The 17,495-nt window shown below is 36.0% G+C and overlaps 1 protein-coding gene across 1 annotated transcript in view; it reads left to right on the top strand.

Moving 5' to 3' along the window:
• The window catches only part of LOC107553414 (vasohibin-2-like), a 37,735-nt gene extending 25,743 nt beyond the window's left edge, over positions 1 to 11,992 (top strand). Inside the window, exons 10-11 of the mRNA XM_016235602.1 lie at positions 2,581 to 2,705; positions 11,730 to 11,992. Of these exons, the coding sequence (XP_016091088.1) occupies positions 2,581 to 2,705; positions 11,730 to 11,799 (195 nt within the window). The 3' untranslated portion in view covers positions 11,800 to 11,992. The remainder of the gene's footprint in view (positions 1 to 2,580; positions 2,706 to 11,729) is intronic.
• The last annotated feature ends 5,503 nt before the right edge of the window (positions 11,993 to 17,495 follow it).

The raw sequence follows: 17,495 nt of genomic DNA, 5'->3' as shown, positions 1-17,495 counted from the left end.
TAATTAGCCTATTCTATTTATGTTTGTATGTGAACTCGAAATCAACCCCAACTTTGCTTTAAAAAGCATCACAAGATCTCCTAACCGAAGATCACATGATCACAAACAGAAATCACATTGTGTGTGTGTGTATATATATATATATATATATATATATATATATATATATATATATATATATATATATACACACACACACACACACACTACTAAAATTAAGTACTAAAATTACATCCAGATGTACATCCATGGTTTGTCAACCATAAAACAATTCTCATTACTGGGGAAAAAAAAACTGTGAGCTGTAAGGTCTTATATAGACAGGGGTGTGGGTTTCCTAATCAAGTCCAATCAGTATAATCAAATACAGCTGGACTCAAATGAAGGTGTAGAACCTTCTCAAGGATGATCAGAAGAAATGGACAGCACCTGAGTTAAATATTTGAGTGTCACAGCAAAGGGTCTGAATACTTAGGACCATGTGATATTTCAGATTTTCTTTTTTAATAAATCTGCATAAATGTCAACAATTCTGTGTTTTTCTGTCAATATGGGGTGCTGTGTGTACATTAATGAGGAAAAAAAATTAACTTAAATGATTTTAGCAAATGGCTGCAATATAACAAAGAGTGAAAAATTTAAGGGGGTCTGAATACTTTCCGTACCCACTGTATATGTAATTCCAGTAATGATAATTGTTTTATGGTTAACAAACCAAAACTAAAACATGACTCACTGAATCCATAATATATACATAGACTCAGTTGAAATGTAATATAGTGTAATATAATATTAAATTAATGTTTGATTATATAAAATGTCAAAAGATGTCATTATTATTGATTTGTTTCATAAATATATTATTGATATTTTATATTTATATTTTTGCCAAAATGACATATCTTAGGTTTTGGAATAGAGATCTAATGTCCCTCTCAAAATCTAAGCTAGTTCAGTGGGAACTAAATAAAGTCAGACTTCCTGTGGGAAGTGTTACATGGATCACACTTTTTTTATACTCGGTGTTATTTTAAAGTAAACATTTATGTTTACCCCTGGTTCATTTACTGAACCAGCTTCAGGAGATTCTTTATTTGTCCTCGGCTGTTTACGAAGAGCTAGACCAGCATGCTAGCTTGAGATAATCTGCATGACTGTAACATGGGATGTGTTTATCATCTAGACAGTAAAAAGTAGGTCATGTGCTCCCAGTTTCTCAGATGCGGCCTTGACTTGTATGGATGACCGCAGTCAGCTGTGACATAGTTTCCACATGAGCAGACAGTGGAAACTGTGCTCTGGATGTTTAAAACTAATGTAGGCATCTTTTTATGGATGTTGAGGAATTTGGGACTCTTCAAAACAGTGCATTTGCAATCTTATTTTGAACAATTCATCTATGCGTATTTCATTTTTTACATTGTCATTTTTTTGCTTTGTAATCAAAATGCCATAACTATAATATATTATTAATAATGTTATAAAATATATTATTTATATTTATATAAAAAGAGTGTAATTCCAGATGTTTGAATGGAAGGTGTCTTTTTATGGATGCTGAGGAATTTGGCGCTTTACAAAACCTAAATATTTTTGCAACTTGTCTTTTATGTTTAGGCTATATGAACATTTCAAAGCATGTGACAGGAATATATACTGTATGTATAATATATATGTATTATTTTATTCTGTTCAGTCTTCTGTTTAGTCCTCAAGTCTACTGTTCCCATCAAAATTCAATGTGCATTTTCTGGGACAAAGCCTTTTTGACTAACCAGTTATTAAACTAGTCATCTTTGAGTCAAAGACATTACAATTATGTGAGGAATGAGTTTGCAGAAATGAAATCTAAATGTATTACTGCAGTCCATCTTGAATAAGTTTCTTGGTGTACTGAACACCCAGCATCTGGCATAATCAGCATGGAGCTGATAGAGTCATTCATAATGAATCTCATTCTAAAAATCAACTTTTAACGACTGAGAACATCGCAATGTCAAGTTGCCTCTCATCACTTGTGCAGCTCATTTGGGGAAAACACGATATATAGAGTGATTGAGAGTTTGGGAAATCTGTTGTCTCGTAGCATAATGAAGTTAATGAACGTCATCAAGTTAATGAACGTAATGTAGAGCTTTTCATAACACTAGCTTTATTTGTGCTGCACTCGCTAATGAGAAAACACAGTTAGAGTGATTCAGCGTTTGCTCCCTGTGGTGTGAAAAAGTTCAGGCCCTTTTTAATAAACTGATTGTAGATCTGTCATTCTTTAGCACCGGATCCCTGTCGGGTTGATGACAGGCAGTATTCCTCATCTGTGACTTTCTCTGCTTGCCTTTTTCCACCTGGAAGATTTCAAGCCCTTTTTCATTCTAATTGCCTTGAAATCTTAATTTCATCTTCAAACTGAAGATAATAATTATCTTTAGTACCTCCTAGCTATATATACATTTGCATATTGTCTCAGTTGCTTCGGTGTGTGTGTGTGCATATATGCATAATATCTAATTGGCAAATACAAAGATAAAATAAAATATATGAAATGTATTAATGTTTTAAAACAACTGGGTTTTATTGCAGATCCTCAAGTCATCCAGTGCTCAGTCTCCAATCAAAGAACGAACCCGAGGCAAGTCTTTATCACCGCGCCGCCGACCAGCCAGCAGTCCCCAAAGACGCCAACATGTCCACAGAAGAGACAAATCGTAAGTAATGGACACTTTGCTGTTGAGGAAACGCAGATCTGAGAAATAAGCTGTGGAAAATATCCACTTGTGCGCAATTCACTTTTTAGAAAAGTTTCTGTCAAGAAAATACGTATAAATGCAGTCTTAGGCCCAATCCCAATTCTACCCCTTAGCCCTTCCCCTTTCCCCTACCCCTCCGTTTTGCGCGTTCACATGAAGGGGTAGGGGTGTCTCAATTCTCTTTTGGTTGGAGGGGTAGGGGTAAGGGGAAGGGCCAGATAGCCCTTCAAACGAAGATTTTTCGGGATCACACTTCAAACGAAGGGGTATGAATTATCTCAGCGTAAACCGGCTTCAGCGGCAACATGGCTGCCCGAGTGAACAAAAAGACACACAAATGTACGAATTTTTTGGGCATTAATAAAGATTTTAATGAAAAGTAATCATTTGTTTTATGTTACTTTCAATCGCGAGTTCATATTTAAGGTCATGTTACTCAAAGAAATGTTTGCAAAAAATCGCTAAAGTTTGCTAACGTCATATCATTACAGACTGCACAATATTTTTCATGTCTGATCAGGGCGATAACCAACATAGACATTGAGGGGGGCTAGTCCCCCCAATAATTATAAATCGTTAAACCCTTTTCTCAAATATTGCCAATTCAAGAGCGAGAGAGAGAGACGGAGAGAGAGAGATGAAAGTTGCGTGTATGCACGTCTGTGCGTTTCTCTTTTTAGAGTGAGTTTACTTCAAAAACAGCGATTTTTATCCTCTTGCTGGAAAATATAATGTAGCGATTCAGTATTTAAACTGTTATTAATAAAAGTCATGGGGCAGCGTTGACAAGTATCTTTGCTCCTGGATGTGTGAGCTGCACGATCTCTGATGTGTGTGTGTGTGTCAGTAAGCAGCACATTAATATAGAACGATAATTAAAGGCTCTAATGCACACCAGCACACCAATATAGGTGAGTGTATTGTAGGAGCTAGACGACGTATGATGATGTGTGATGGCATAGTAGGGGTGTCCCAATTCTTAGGGGAATATTTTCACCCCTACCCCTTGACACTCTGTTTCAAGAGACAAGGGGAAGGGGAAGGGGTAGGCAGAGGGGTAGGGGAAGGGGAAGGGGAAGGGGTATAAAATAGAATTGGGATTGGGCCTTAAGCTGTCAGTGGTTTATCGGCAGTGACTCGTCATGATTGCATCAGTCCATGGAAGGTTAAAAAGTAATTACTTGGGTTGCATTTATTTAATTTATTTTATTTAATGACATTTTAGTGATCTTCATATTTCTGGAGATTATGCTCTTGGAATGTAATTAGACAGCTTTTATTAATAATCCTCTGAAAATGAGCCATTCAAGTAGCATTTACAATGACAGCGATTAAGTCTGAGGTCACCAAGATGCTGTACTCCTAAATTTATTTAAAAAAAATTATATATGTATGTTGTTGTGCAGCTTAACTTTTAGAGAATTTCTTGGTAATATTGTAAATGTCTTTTATCATCACTTTTGATCAATTTAATGCATCCTTCCTGAATAAAATAATTAATATCTTAAGTAAAACTTTTTAATGGTAGTGTATACATGTATTTATTTATATATTAATAAGTTATATATTAATATACAGTACACTACCATTCAAAAGTCTGGGATCAGTCAGATTTTTTATGTTTTTAAAGAAGTCTCTTATGCTCATCAAAATGGCATTTATTTGGTCAAAATTACAGTAGAACAGTAATATTGTGAAATTCTATTATGTTTCTGTTGCTTTCTTGAAAGAAATTAATACATTTATTCAGCAAGGATATGTTAAATTGATTAAAAAAGTGATAGTAAAGACTTGTATTGTTACAAAAGATTTTTATTTTAAATTCTGTTCTATTGTAATATTCATTCAGTTCAATCAAAGCCTTTTGAAGATTAATATGTAAAAGCATTAGGCTGTTTTTGATTCCTGTTTTTCCATTGCCAAATTTAAGACCTTTGGAATTAAGACATTTGGAACGACATGAGGGAGAGTAATAATGGCAAAAAAAAATTTTTTTGGGTGAGCTATCCCTATAATATTAGATACTTAAGCTTTTTAGAGCTAAAAATTCATAAAACCGAGGGACATTTTTTAAATTCACACCTTGCTTCTAAATATTTTTAGTTGCAAATGCAAGTGAAATGCTAACACTGTCAAGCCCTGATATCAAGCGGTCACTGAGGTTACTAAACACTGAAGAAGACGCACATTGTCTGCTCATGTTTCGTGTCCATGAACTGTCCAAAAACTGGCTTTAACCCAGTGCATTCTCATTAGAGCTGTGATGGTGACAGTGTGAAGCAGGTGCTGGTAATCGGTTGATTAATCTCCTCTAGCAGCACCCGGTTGGCCACTTCTCGTGTTACAGAAGCACTTGTTTCTCTCATCCAGTGGGTTGACTTATGGATTCAAGGTTTCTATAGCAGCACAGCGCAAATATTAGCGGAGAAGCTCTTTTATTGTGCAGAGTGGAGCAGAAAGCCCCTTTTAGCACTGCTGATCAATTTACAAGTGAGACTTCAGGCTGCTTTTGTTTGTGGTGTTGAGGAAATAAGATTCCTTTCTTTTTAGTGCCACCCCTGGGAAATATAGGCAGTGAACAGTATCTACAAAGAACAGAGTCATAAAAAGTGACATAGTGATAGATAGCAAAGCTTCCTCTTCGAAAGAAGTGGTCGTTTTAGCAAGACATACACACAAAGGGATTCCTAAGCTCTGGAAAAAGACCTAAAAGCAGGGAGTTAGGGCTAGTTAGTTAAGCAAAGTGGAGTTTTAAACACTAGCAACTGATGTGACACTCCTCTCCTGTCAGTACAAGCTGCCCTCGGGCAGTACACTGGGTTGGCATTTGCTCTAATAGGATGTGAGTCCAATGCAACAGCTGTGGTGGATGCGGGCTTCACTGACATGTCACGCTAAAACGAACCAATGAATAATCATTCCGCATGAACATACAGCGATAATCAGAAGGTCCTTTTATGTTTTAGCATTTCAGAGCTCAACATCTGATAATGTAACTACATCCTCTGATGAACCGGATCATGTTTAAGCTGGTGTGCTCTAGATTGCATGTGTGTCTATCAATTTTACCTGGTGAAATGCATACGATTGTGAATTTCACGTAGGAGCAAAAAAACTTTCCCCATACAGATTTTTGCCACGGGTTCAAGTTAGTTGCGAATTGACAGAAAGCTACTTGGTTTGAAAGTGACTCCTGTGTGAGGGGCACTTTATACTTCACTACACTATTGACAATTGACTGGACTTTTTGACTTGTTTATCTGCTTACCCCCAGGGCATCCAAGATGTAGGTGACTTTGTTTCTTCAGTAGAACGCAATGTCCGAACTGTCCTGAGCGGCGGCGCGTTCTCAAAAGCAGGCGCGCGAGGCGAAGAAGAAGACGCCTCGCGCGCCTACTGTTGAGAATGCGCTCAGGAGGACGTGCTCTCTAATATGTAACAATGGAAAAATTTATTTATTTTAGTGAATCTGTTCATTCTAAACATTCTTCTCTGTCATATAAGGCATTGATTCAGACTTGCTTATGAGCAGTGTTGTTAAAGTTAAAGGGTTAGTTAACCCAAAAATGAAAATCAGCCCATGTTTTACTCACCCTTGTAGCGTCTGCGTAGAATCATGCATGATCTTTGGGGTGTTTATGGCTTAAGAGACCCTTTTAGCCTTTTGACATTTGCATATAAATTACAGTTCTGGTCAGAGACTTTACGTTTGTATAGGGGTTTTAAATTGCCAAATGGTTCCTCGCCGTCAAGGAGATTCTAACCAGCCCCCACTATCATCTCCCCCATCTGACTTCAAACACGGTCCCAAAGAGCTGTAAATGACCCCGATGGGCTTGGCTGGCCAAGTAAACTAACACACACACACACACACACACAGACAGATACTCAATTATACTGTTTGCTGCTCACAGTTCGAAGTCAATGAATGTGTGAACCCTTGCTACATTTTGCTAAATTACTGCGAGCACTGCACAAAGAAGGACAGTTTATTGTTCCGTGGCCAGAAAAATAAACATTCCTTGAATTGATAAATGATTATATTGTCTGCTCGGTGGACGGACAGATCAAATAATTGTAATATTGATTCTGCTACAGTTAATTCGAAGATATAATCTAAATATTTATTATGAATCATAACCAGTTATAATTTGTCATAAATATTCCCCTTTTTAGAGCTAATACAAACCCTACACCCTCAAGGCATCCTAGGTGTATATGACTTTCTTCTTTCAGACGAATCCAATTGGAGTTATATTAAAAATTATGCTTGCTCTTCCAAGCTTTAGAATAGGTGGTAGGTGGGTGTTTTTGTTCAACAGTCCAAAAGATGTCAAATAAAATGCATCCATCCATAATAAAACATGCCTCACACGGCTCTGGGGGGTAAATAAAGGCCTCCTGTAGCGAATCGACATGTTTTTGTAGGAAAAATATCCATATTTAAAATATTATAAACACTTTTCTCTCACTTCCGCTGACTGTCATATGTGCAAGCCGTTCCGGGTGGATGACATCGGACGTAGGCGTCGTGCGCGCGCCTCTGAGATATGCTAGTCTTGCTAGTTTGTTTACAGGAGCAAAGGAAGCAAACTTTCCTTACTTTAGCAAAGGAAACCAGTCTCCTCTTGGCTTATATCGAAATCCTCCGACATTTTTCTTTACAAATCATTTTGTGCTTCTAATTTGTGACCAGCTTTTTGTTTTGCTGTCTCTTCTCCGTGCTTTCGTGTTCGTCACTAATCACCGGCGCGTGTGCTACGACTTCGTCCTATGGCATCCGCCCGGCATGGCTTCCGCCTACGGAAGTCGCCTGCGCCTTTTTCTTACAAAACCACATCGATTCACTACAGGAGGCCTTTATTCACCCTGGCAAGGATAATTTTGAATATAACTTCGATTGGATTCGTCTGAAAGAAGAAAGTCATATACACTTAGGATGCTTTGAGGGTGAGTATTGTGAGGGTGAGTAAATGCCTTGGCAACTAACTAAAATGTATTTTCAGTTTATGTTGAAGTACTAAAATGACTAAAAATAAATAAAAATTAAATGTATATAAAGCTATATAGAAATATAAAGAAATACAGTTGACAAAAGAATAAAAAAAAAGCTAATTCAGTATTTAACAAATCTTTAATAATAGTAAAATAACACTGCTTATGAGAAAATTGTTTAGGATGAACTAATTCACCTAAATTAATCAGACTTTCCATTTTAGTGAACTGGTTCTTATGTCAAATTTAGTGTTCGAAAGTCCAGTTAATTCAAGTGAATCGATTCATTCAGATGGTTCATGTAAATAAACAGATTAAAGATTAAATTTTAAAAAAAAGTTTCACTGATTCAGATCCCTGCGTTAGTTTAGCAGATTAGTGTGTTTTGTTGTGTTTGGTATAAACTTACCTTTTCATGTTTTATAATGACACCCTTCCCCACATTTTACTTAAGTGCTCTTTAAGTAAGTCCTTGATGTCTTGAAATTTAAGTAGGATATTGAAAAATACAGCAAGCCCCATCACAACCGTCAAAGACGCTCATCTAAAGACGCTCATCTATAGTATGTTTGTGTTAAGCAATTTAAAAATACCACAGCAACGTCCCCTATGTGTGTTTAAGCTTGAGCCATTGAGTTTAATTACATGTTTTATTGTAGTGCTGCTGTTGACAAGTCTAAAATGATTGTTGTCTCAATGCTGTAATTATTTAGTCAAGCTAATGCACCTCTAAGATGATAGAATGAACCGCACAAGGCATGAAATGATACCAACGTTTTAGACTTCAGATCTGTGGAGCTCCTGCTTCCCGATCTGAGCTGTTTTTGCTGTGTTCCATAGCACCTTCCTGTCACATGGTCTGAGATGTTAATTACTGAGTCCCACACATAGTGTGCCAGGCAGCTGCTGAAACACACCACCCATTTAACGTCAGAATCACCTTCAAATACACCGAAGAACTGCACAGCACACGCATCTCTTGGCAGATGAGTTTGTTAATTACTTACAGTGGAAGGAATTATGAAGTTATGAAATAAAGTCATGCTGAATCTGCTCTCCAACCCCCATAGTTCTGCAGTGGATGATTATGAGGTTTTGCCACCGTCATATAATCCCCTGCAGACATGTAGCATGTGACAGTCCATGAAGCTCCCAAAAGGAAACATCTTATACAAATATTACACCACTTATACAAATACATTTCTTAAAGGGACAGTTCTTTCAAAAAATAATATTTTGTTATTATTTACTCACCCTCATGTTATTTCAAACTTGTATGGTTTGGATTGTGCTTTATACAAACTGAGGCTTCGTTGAAGAGTCTTCATGTAATTCTTTTAAATGGGGGTAATGTTACTTTGTTTTCCCATTTATTCACTGACACCTCTCCTGTCCCTGTCTTGAGAGAAATTGGGAGTGAGGCTCAGATTTATTAATTTCCCTTTTGGTGTGAAGGGGCCTTCACAGTTGCCAAAAATATAACTTTTTGTGTTTTTTGTTTTAAAAATTAAGCAAGCAAGCCCAGCAGGTGACAAAAAGTAGCGCAAAAGTAATGTAATTACTTTCCATAAAAAGAAGCTAAGTAACACAATTAGTTATTTTTTATGTAGTAACGCAGTATTGTAATGCATTACTTTTTAGGGCTGGGTTTTGACACAAATTTCACGATTCGATTCTCATTCACAAGCTTGCAGTACGATTCGATTTCCGATTCGATTTGATTAAATATCGATTATTTTGGATACATATCAGGTACAGTACATGCCAAATTTTCAAGGGAAAAAAAATCTCTCAACTAATGTTGTAAAATATACATGAGTGTCAGTTGGTAATACATTACTATAATATTGAAGGTTAAAATTACACTTAATGACGTTTTTTAAAATAAAGTTACAATTACATAATATTTCTACTTCAATTATTTTTTTTGAAATATAAACATGGTGGCTGTCATAACTTGATGGATTTATTCAAACATAAATTAAACATTGAAGAACAGTAAAAATTTATAATGAATATGTTATATGGTGCATATATTTAGCAAAATGCCCCTCTCTGCAGTTTATTTTTCTGACTAATGAGTTTATGGTCACCGAATATGTTTTTTTTTTTTTACACATTTAGTTAAATGTGACGTTACGTGACATTGTTTACAAGCCGTTATATTGACGTATTTGCGTGGCTGAAACACAGATTGAGCGATTACATGAGACCGGATACGGATTGTAAAGTTGTACTCTTTCTTTTAACTTACCTTCGGATGTTTAGTCATGTTTATTTTGTGCTGAAGCTGGTATTAATGTGGAGGAGATGATCAGTTCACCTGCACCTCGCGCTGCCGAGGCGCTACAGAGATCTGTCACTCCACATTAAACAGCGCCAAAATGGCATTTATTGTTTGAATACTGCAATACAATAGACAGAATTTGAAATCGGATACTTTGTTTCATATTAAAAGTACCAAAGCACAATGCTTATTACGATATATATTGGATGGGAAGTGCCCTTCAATGTTCCGTCCATTAACTGAAAACAGGCTACACTAATCGATTCTTGGGATACGTTCCGTAAAAATGAGAATCGATTAATATCGAGATATCAATATTTTTTTACCCAGCCCTATTACTTTTCCCCAGCACTGGTAATTTTGTATAACTCTTTTCAAGTAACTAGTGCCCACAGCTGTCTTAAAATACCAAAAGGACAAAAACAAGCAAACAAAAGAAACATAATTACCTTAAAAGGAGTCCAAATAACTAACTGAAATAGTCTACTGAAACCATGGTTAAACCACATATGTTTGTGTGAGGAACACACCAAAATCACCCAAAATGTTGCATAAAACTGTTGTTGTATGGCAAGAGTTTTTTCGTGTACAAAGATCATATTTTTGTGTGCTTCTATTTTACGGAGGAAATAAGTTATAACACGGCCATAATAATATGGATTTGCAGTGACATGAAGGTAGATATGGACTGAAATAATAAATAATGACAGAATTTACTTTTTACTGTTTCTTTAAAGTTGCAATGAAATGGAAGTACACTTAAAAAATTCAGTGAAATAGCAATTTCTTGTCTTATATATATTATATCAATCTACTTATTTGTGTCAACTAGAAATTACTAGCTGGTCATACTGTGCCTAATATGTAATTTGTTAAATATTTAAAGTAAATTAGGTAGGTTTTTTTTTTTTGGTCAGGGTCTATATCTTCCAGTAAAAGCTTGAATTTGCTGAACAAAAAACATTGTAATGTAAAACTGTGCCATTAATATTTTTATTCTTTTGTATTTTAAAAGTTTAAGGTCAATGAGACTTTTTTTGGAAATTAAAACTTTTATATATCAAGGATGCATAAATTAATCAAAAGTAACTTTCTATTTCAAATAAATTATGTTCTTTTGAACTTTCTATTCATCAAAGAATTCCGAATAAATATTACAAATATTAAGCAGCTCAACTGTTTTTCACATTAATAAGAAATATTTCAGTGTTTTAGAATGATTTCTGAAGGGTTCTAAAGTAATGCTTGCTGAAAATCCAGCTTTGACATTACAGAAGTAAATTACTGAATTTTAAATATATATTCAAATAGAAAAGTTATTTTAAATTGTACTAATATTTCACAAGATTACTGTTTTACTGTATTTTTGATCAAATAAATCCAGCTTTGGTGAACAGAAGAGACTTCTTTCAAAGACAAAATCTTACAGACCACAAACTTTTGAACAATAATGTACTTCCACACACTGTTTATTTTATTGTTTCATTTATTGTTTAAGCCATATAATTTAATAAAAATAATGTGCATAATTTCATGTTTTAATATATTTATTTTAATATTTTGGCCTGTTTATACTCTTCTATTGAGGTGGTTCATTCTGCACTAAAACGTTTAATCCATGAACCGAAAGGTTCAGCATATTTGTCATTATGCAACAATAATCTCTAAAATGAAACTAACAGAAACATGTTTCTTTGCAGGCCTGCAGCACTGGACAGAAAGCCGGCAGAACTCAGCACCCTCAGTGATGGCTACCAGATTCGCATCTGAGACACTAAACGTACCAGCTTTATTCTCCACATGTCCTCCCTCAATCAGATCCACAGATGATGTTTTTAAACACTATTTAATGCACATTGTGAACTGTACAGCATATTAAACATATTTATAGTTGTACTTTCATGTTAAGAGGGAAATTGGGTGCCCTTTTTAAAGTCAAAAGCAAAAGTTAAATGCGATTCAGAAAAAAAAACAGAATATGATATTCCTTTACCAGCCATCATTTTTTTTTAAATAGTGGAAAGTTTAAGAGTGAAGGATATCAATTTTGCTTTAAAAGTTTTTTTTTTGTACCCTAGTAATTGTCAAGCATTTTAGAAGACAAAAAAATGGTGACTGAAATATTCAAGCAAATATGGAAAATGTGGTGGAAAGACTCTATTTTTGGAGCGAATCTCCACTAGCAGTGAGAGCTGGAGTGTGAATGGATTGTGCTTGGCAGAGAGATGTAAACCTCAGTGCCTCGTGCTGTGCTGCTGGTAGTTTTGAAGGCTGACTGGCCCGGAGGAGAGAGAGGACATAAGCTTTTTTCGCCAGAGGCGTAAGGACACAAGGGACCTAAGCTTCAGAGAGCTACTCATTCTGCCCAAAAGAACTGTATTCAATCCACTTTACTTCATTTTTTGTTACCTGCATACATGATATGGATAGAATGGACATGATTTATTGACTAATGTTTGGCGTTACCTTACATTGAAGGGTTTGTAGTGTTTTTATTTTCTGCAAGCTGTAGAGAAATAGTTAAATTTTTTTAAGTATTTAAACATTTATTTTTCTTGTTTTTACTGTCTGTTTAACCAGTACAGTATTTTGTGGTTTTCACGTATTTTTTATTCTTCTTTTAAACCAAAACTCTCAAGAGGTGTGAAAGTTAATGTGCTATTGATTGACCCATCCATTGCAAATAATCCTAAATTTTTCCCCACATTTATTTGGAAAATAGAATGGATTTCTTTTAAAATTTTGTAGCGACAGAGATATAAGCTTGGCTAATAAACATAAGTGGGTTTTTAGGGAGCCACTAAAGCAAAGTTACCCAAACTTTACTATGAAGGGCCAAAAACCTAACTTTAATTGAGGGCCATGGGTCAAACGTAAATGCTGCATTATATATGTACCTATGTTATATTAAAATTAAAATAAAAAAAACCCCAAATTCACTTACATTCTCTACAATGCTAAAATAGAAATGACGATATGCTATTATTTCTTGTTTACCCCCTCTTGTGACATGACATGGCCAAGTTCATCACAGGCCAACTTTGACCCAAGGGTCCTGGTTTGGGCATCTCTGTCCTAAAGGGACATGGTGATGGAAAAAAAATGTCAATGCTTTTGTGTGTTCAAAACCTTTAGATTCCCCTGAGAAACTTTGCTGCGAGCAAATGCAAAGGCATTAAAATACAATTTTAATATGAAGTGGGAGGAAAAGAGTTTCTTGAGAGAATGCAAAAATTTTGCGAGGGAACCCAAAAGCATTGAAACGAGCCATTTTCCTCTCGTCTCATATTTTTTCCATCATCAGGCCCCCATAGGTTCTAACTACAGGATCACAGCTGAAATAATTCAAGTATACACAAAATATCATATCTTTATCAACAGCATATCACTTGAATTTTCTCACCTCGTGAGAATAAGCTATGCACATGGAGAAAGTCTGTGGATCCGTCTTTTTTGACAGCAGACCTGTCTTTAAAATTGTAGCAGTGACATTGTTAGCAATTCTTCACGGGTTGTATGAGCGGTTCCTCTCTGAACGATGTTTTTTGGGTGCTGATGACTAAACTACCACATTATAGCTCATTCTGCCTTGTAATTGGTACCAGCTTTCTATCAAAAGCTACTGAACCACACAAGTGCCAGACCATTGAGTACGTCCTTAGGGCTGAGGGTTTCAGTCACATGAAGATGAATGGTCATGAGTTTCAGTGACAAATCTAATGCACCATGTTGAATTGCTCAGACTCTTTATGGGAGAGAAGTGGTCTGCTGCTAATTTGGCATGCGAAGAGCACCACATTGTTACAGATTTCTGTCATTTATAACTTGTTTGGTAACTATACAGATGTGTGAAATTGTGAGTGAACTTTTTATGGCAGATAACGTCAAGTATTAGTTGTTTAAAAATGGTTTTCTGGTTTTAAGGAAATGCAATGATTTCCACTCAAAGGTGCTAAGATGAGACATTTTACCCATTATTATAAAATTCAATTATTTTAGCATTGACTCTTTTTTTATGATTAAAGAGCACATTAAACTGACGTTTCTGTAGCACAATGATTAGGAACTGAATTACAAGATACACGTTTAATGGTATGTATTAGCCTACCAAAAAAATTCATGGATATTCATGAGATTATAGATGCTTTTGTGGAATTGTTGTTTCCATGTCTAATACAGGCTTGTCTGAAAATACAATCAATTTTGATGAATGATAAGTAATCAAAATTTTAAGGGAAATGTTTTTCTCAGTAAGAATGTTAATGATGTGACTTTGTTATGATGAAGACCTCAACTCAAACTTGTCCTCAGTTTTCTGTTCATATTTTTTGTATTATAAATGTTTCGCCTAAATAAGGACTTTATAAAATTCAATTAACCCTCAACTGTTTTACACACATTTTTCCTAAGCCGTACCGCAGCTTGCACCTTCAATCCTCTTTTCTGTCATAAATTTGTGTCTGGGTCGCATCAGTCGCCCCATGAGGAAACGTTGATGTAATTTGTTTATCCCTCTGTAGCATGTTTTAATAAAACTATGTTTTTATGTAAGTCTGTGATTGGCCGTTTACTGTGCTCATTTACGCGGTTCTCTGGAATAGGCTACTTGATTCTGATTGGTCAGATTGGTGGCAGTCCGCGGTTTGTTATAACGCAATCGGCGCTATTTTGCGTCTCGGTTATCGATTGTAGTGTAAATTATATTAGACGTAGGTATTGATACTTTTCCTAGCGGAAGCCTAAAGCAGAAGATATACACAGGTAAGGTCATGTCCACGTATTTATTTTCAGTTTAAAGGTGCAATAGGTGATTATCTTCAGAATTTTTTTTTGTTATGCTGGTTGAAAGTCTCTTCACATCCCGATAGCAATCATTAAGTTAAGTGGTCTAAATGTATTTATCTGTATTTATATATTCTGTGGAAGGCATAGGACCAAGAAATGTTCGTCCAATCAAAACGCTCGGTCCGAGTGTTTTAATTGGCTTTCCTACCTTCTGTCAACATAAGTATTTGCATACCTCTGCACACCCGGTTCGCGCAGACAGGATACGTCATCAGCGCGTTCACACACACTGTGCAGACAGAGCGAGAATGGCGGACAAACATCAACATCCTGATCTTCCTTCCTGGTATTGTAGTACTTTTACTAACTGTACTATAAAGTTTTCTCACCGGTGCAGTGCCCAATTCCAGTCCTCGCATCCCTGCGCTCTGCATATTTTGCATGTCTCACTTAGTTAACACACCTGATTCAGATAACTAGCTTGTTAGAAGTGAGCTACAGGCATAAACTGTGTTCCGATCAATACGATCCCTACACAGTGTTCATTGCTCCCTACTCCGAGCAGGAGAAATCCGTTGAAGTTTACTTAACTTCTCATTTACGGATGTGTGCAGCGTCTGGATGCTAGGGTGCGAGGACTGGAATTGGGAACCGCTGATGTAGCCTATTGTAATGTTGTCTCTGGTATTCTGGTCTGTGAGCGTATATGCGTTCAGGGGGCGTGCCTTTGGACGGCGATTGCAGGGAGGGTGGGAAGTTCGCTTTCACTGCTATCAGGCTAAAGTTAGCATTTTCCAAGATCTCCTACTGCACCTTTAATAAACTGGTTTATGCTGCGATACTGATCGGCTGACTGTACATTAACCCATAACTTAACAGTGAAGCATGGATTTGTAAGGTTTTATTAGTCCACAAACGCACTCCTCTGAATATTCAGCGGTGTTGGCCGCTCTCTGCAGGCCAAGGAGCTGCTCTTGCAAAAGAGAAGCTTTGAGATTAAACCAGGTGATGTAACATCAGCGTTGCCCTAAATCTCACAGCCACAGTTACAGAACCCACTCTGAGTGAAGTCTTTCTGCACAGAGGCATTATGCCCGCATTAATCGGTTTACGAAGACAGCGTCACACACAGGAATAGAGCTGCGGCGAATTTACCAAAAATCATTAATTTTTCATCACTTCTCTCAAGATAAAAGGACTCCTAGAACACCCACCATTGTTTCACACCTAGAGAAAATATCCCGGGACGGTCAAAGAGCACTCTAGAATTTCAGCGGTTTATCATCTGGATTTTAATAATCCAGAAATGGATATTAATTCTTTGTAAATCCTTACAAAACAACCTTAGAAAGTAACTGCCGCTGTCAGCAAGTTTCCCCTTCACTTTCAGGATATACAGGTGCATCTCAGTAAATTAGAATGTCGTGGAAAAGTTCATTTATTTCAGTAATTCAACTCAAATTGTGAAACTCGTGTATTAAATAAATTCAGTGCACACAGACTGAAGAAGTTTAAGTCTTTGGTTCTTTTAATTGTGATGATTTTGGCTCACATTTAACAAAAACCCACCAATTCACCATCTCAACAAATTAGAATACTTCATAAGACCAATAAAAAAAACATTTTTAGTGAATTGTTGGCCTTCTGGAAAGTATGTTCATTTACTGTACATGTACTCAATACTTGGTAGGGGCTCCTTTTGCTTTAATTACTGCCTCAATTCGGCGTGGCATGGAGGTGATCAGTTTGTGGCACTGCTGAGGTGGTATGGAAGCCCGGGTTTCTTTGACAGTGGCCTTCAGCTCATCTGCATTTTTTGGTCTCGTTTCTCATTTTCCCCTTGACAATACCCCATAGATTCTCTATGGGGTTCAGGTCTGGTGAGTTTGCTGGCCAGTCAAGCACACCAACACCATGGTCATTTAACCAACTTTTGGCAGTGTGGGCAGGTGCCAAATCCTGCTGGAAAATGAAATCAGCATCTACAAAAAGCTAGTCAGCAGAAGGAAGCATGAAGTGCTCCAAAAAAAAGAACCAAAGACTTAAACTACTTCAGTCTGTGTGCATTGAATTTATTTAATACACGAGTTTCACAATTTGAGTTGAATTACTGAAATAAATGAACTTTTCCACGACATTCTAATTTATTGAGATGCACCTGTATTTTCGAGCTGTGGTGTACATGTAATTTGCACAGCTGTGGGAACAGGCTAGATACAAAAATATTTTTAAAAAATCTTAAACTTAGACTTAAACTTTTATTTCAACTAGCCAATATTTCTCATTTTCATTCAGTTGAACTTGATTGTGTACTAAAACAACTAAAGCGGAAATAAAAATGATTAAAAAACAAAATAAAATAAAAATGTCATAAAAACAAAATTACCAAAACTTTAAAATCAAAAACAGAAATAAAAAATAATTTAAAATGTTAAAAAAAATAACTATAACAGGGCAACACCATTTTAATACAATTAGTAAAATGCACGTATTTTACATTTTTCAAACATAATAAATATTTGAATAAAATATTATTAGCATAACTGTGAAAAAAAAGACATGGATTCCAGAATTTCTCTGTTCTTGGCATGTTGCCTTTTTGCTTTTTTGTGCCAAAATAAAGAGCAAAACCACAACACTACACAAATATCAGCTTGAACATAAAATCATTTATTTTTTTT

Source organism: Sinocyclocheilus grahami, unplaced genomic scaffold (genome assembly GCF_001515645.1).
Source record: "Sinocyclocheilus grahami isolate Dianchi unplaced genomic scaffold, SAMN03320097.WGS_v1.1 scaffold473.1, whole genome shotgun sequence".
Taxonomy (NCBI): domain Eukaryota; kingdom Metazoa; phylum Chordata; class Actinopteri; order Cypriniformes; family Cyprinidae; genus Sinocyclocheilus; species Sinocyclocheilus grahami.
This window is presented reverse-complemented; position numbering and strand designations above follow the sequence as displayed.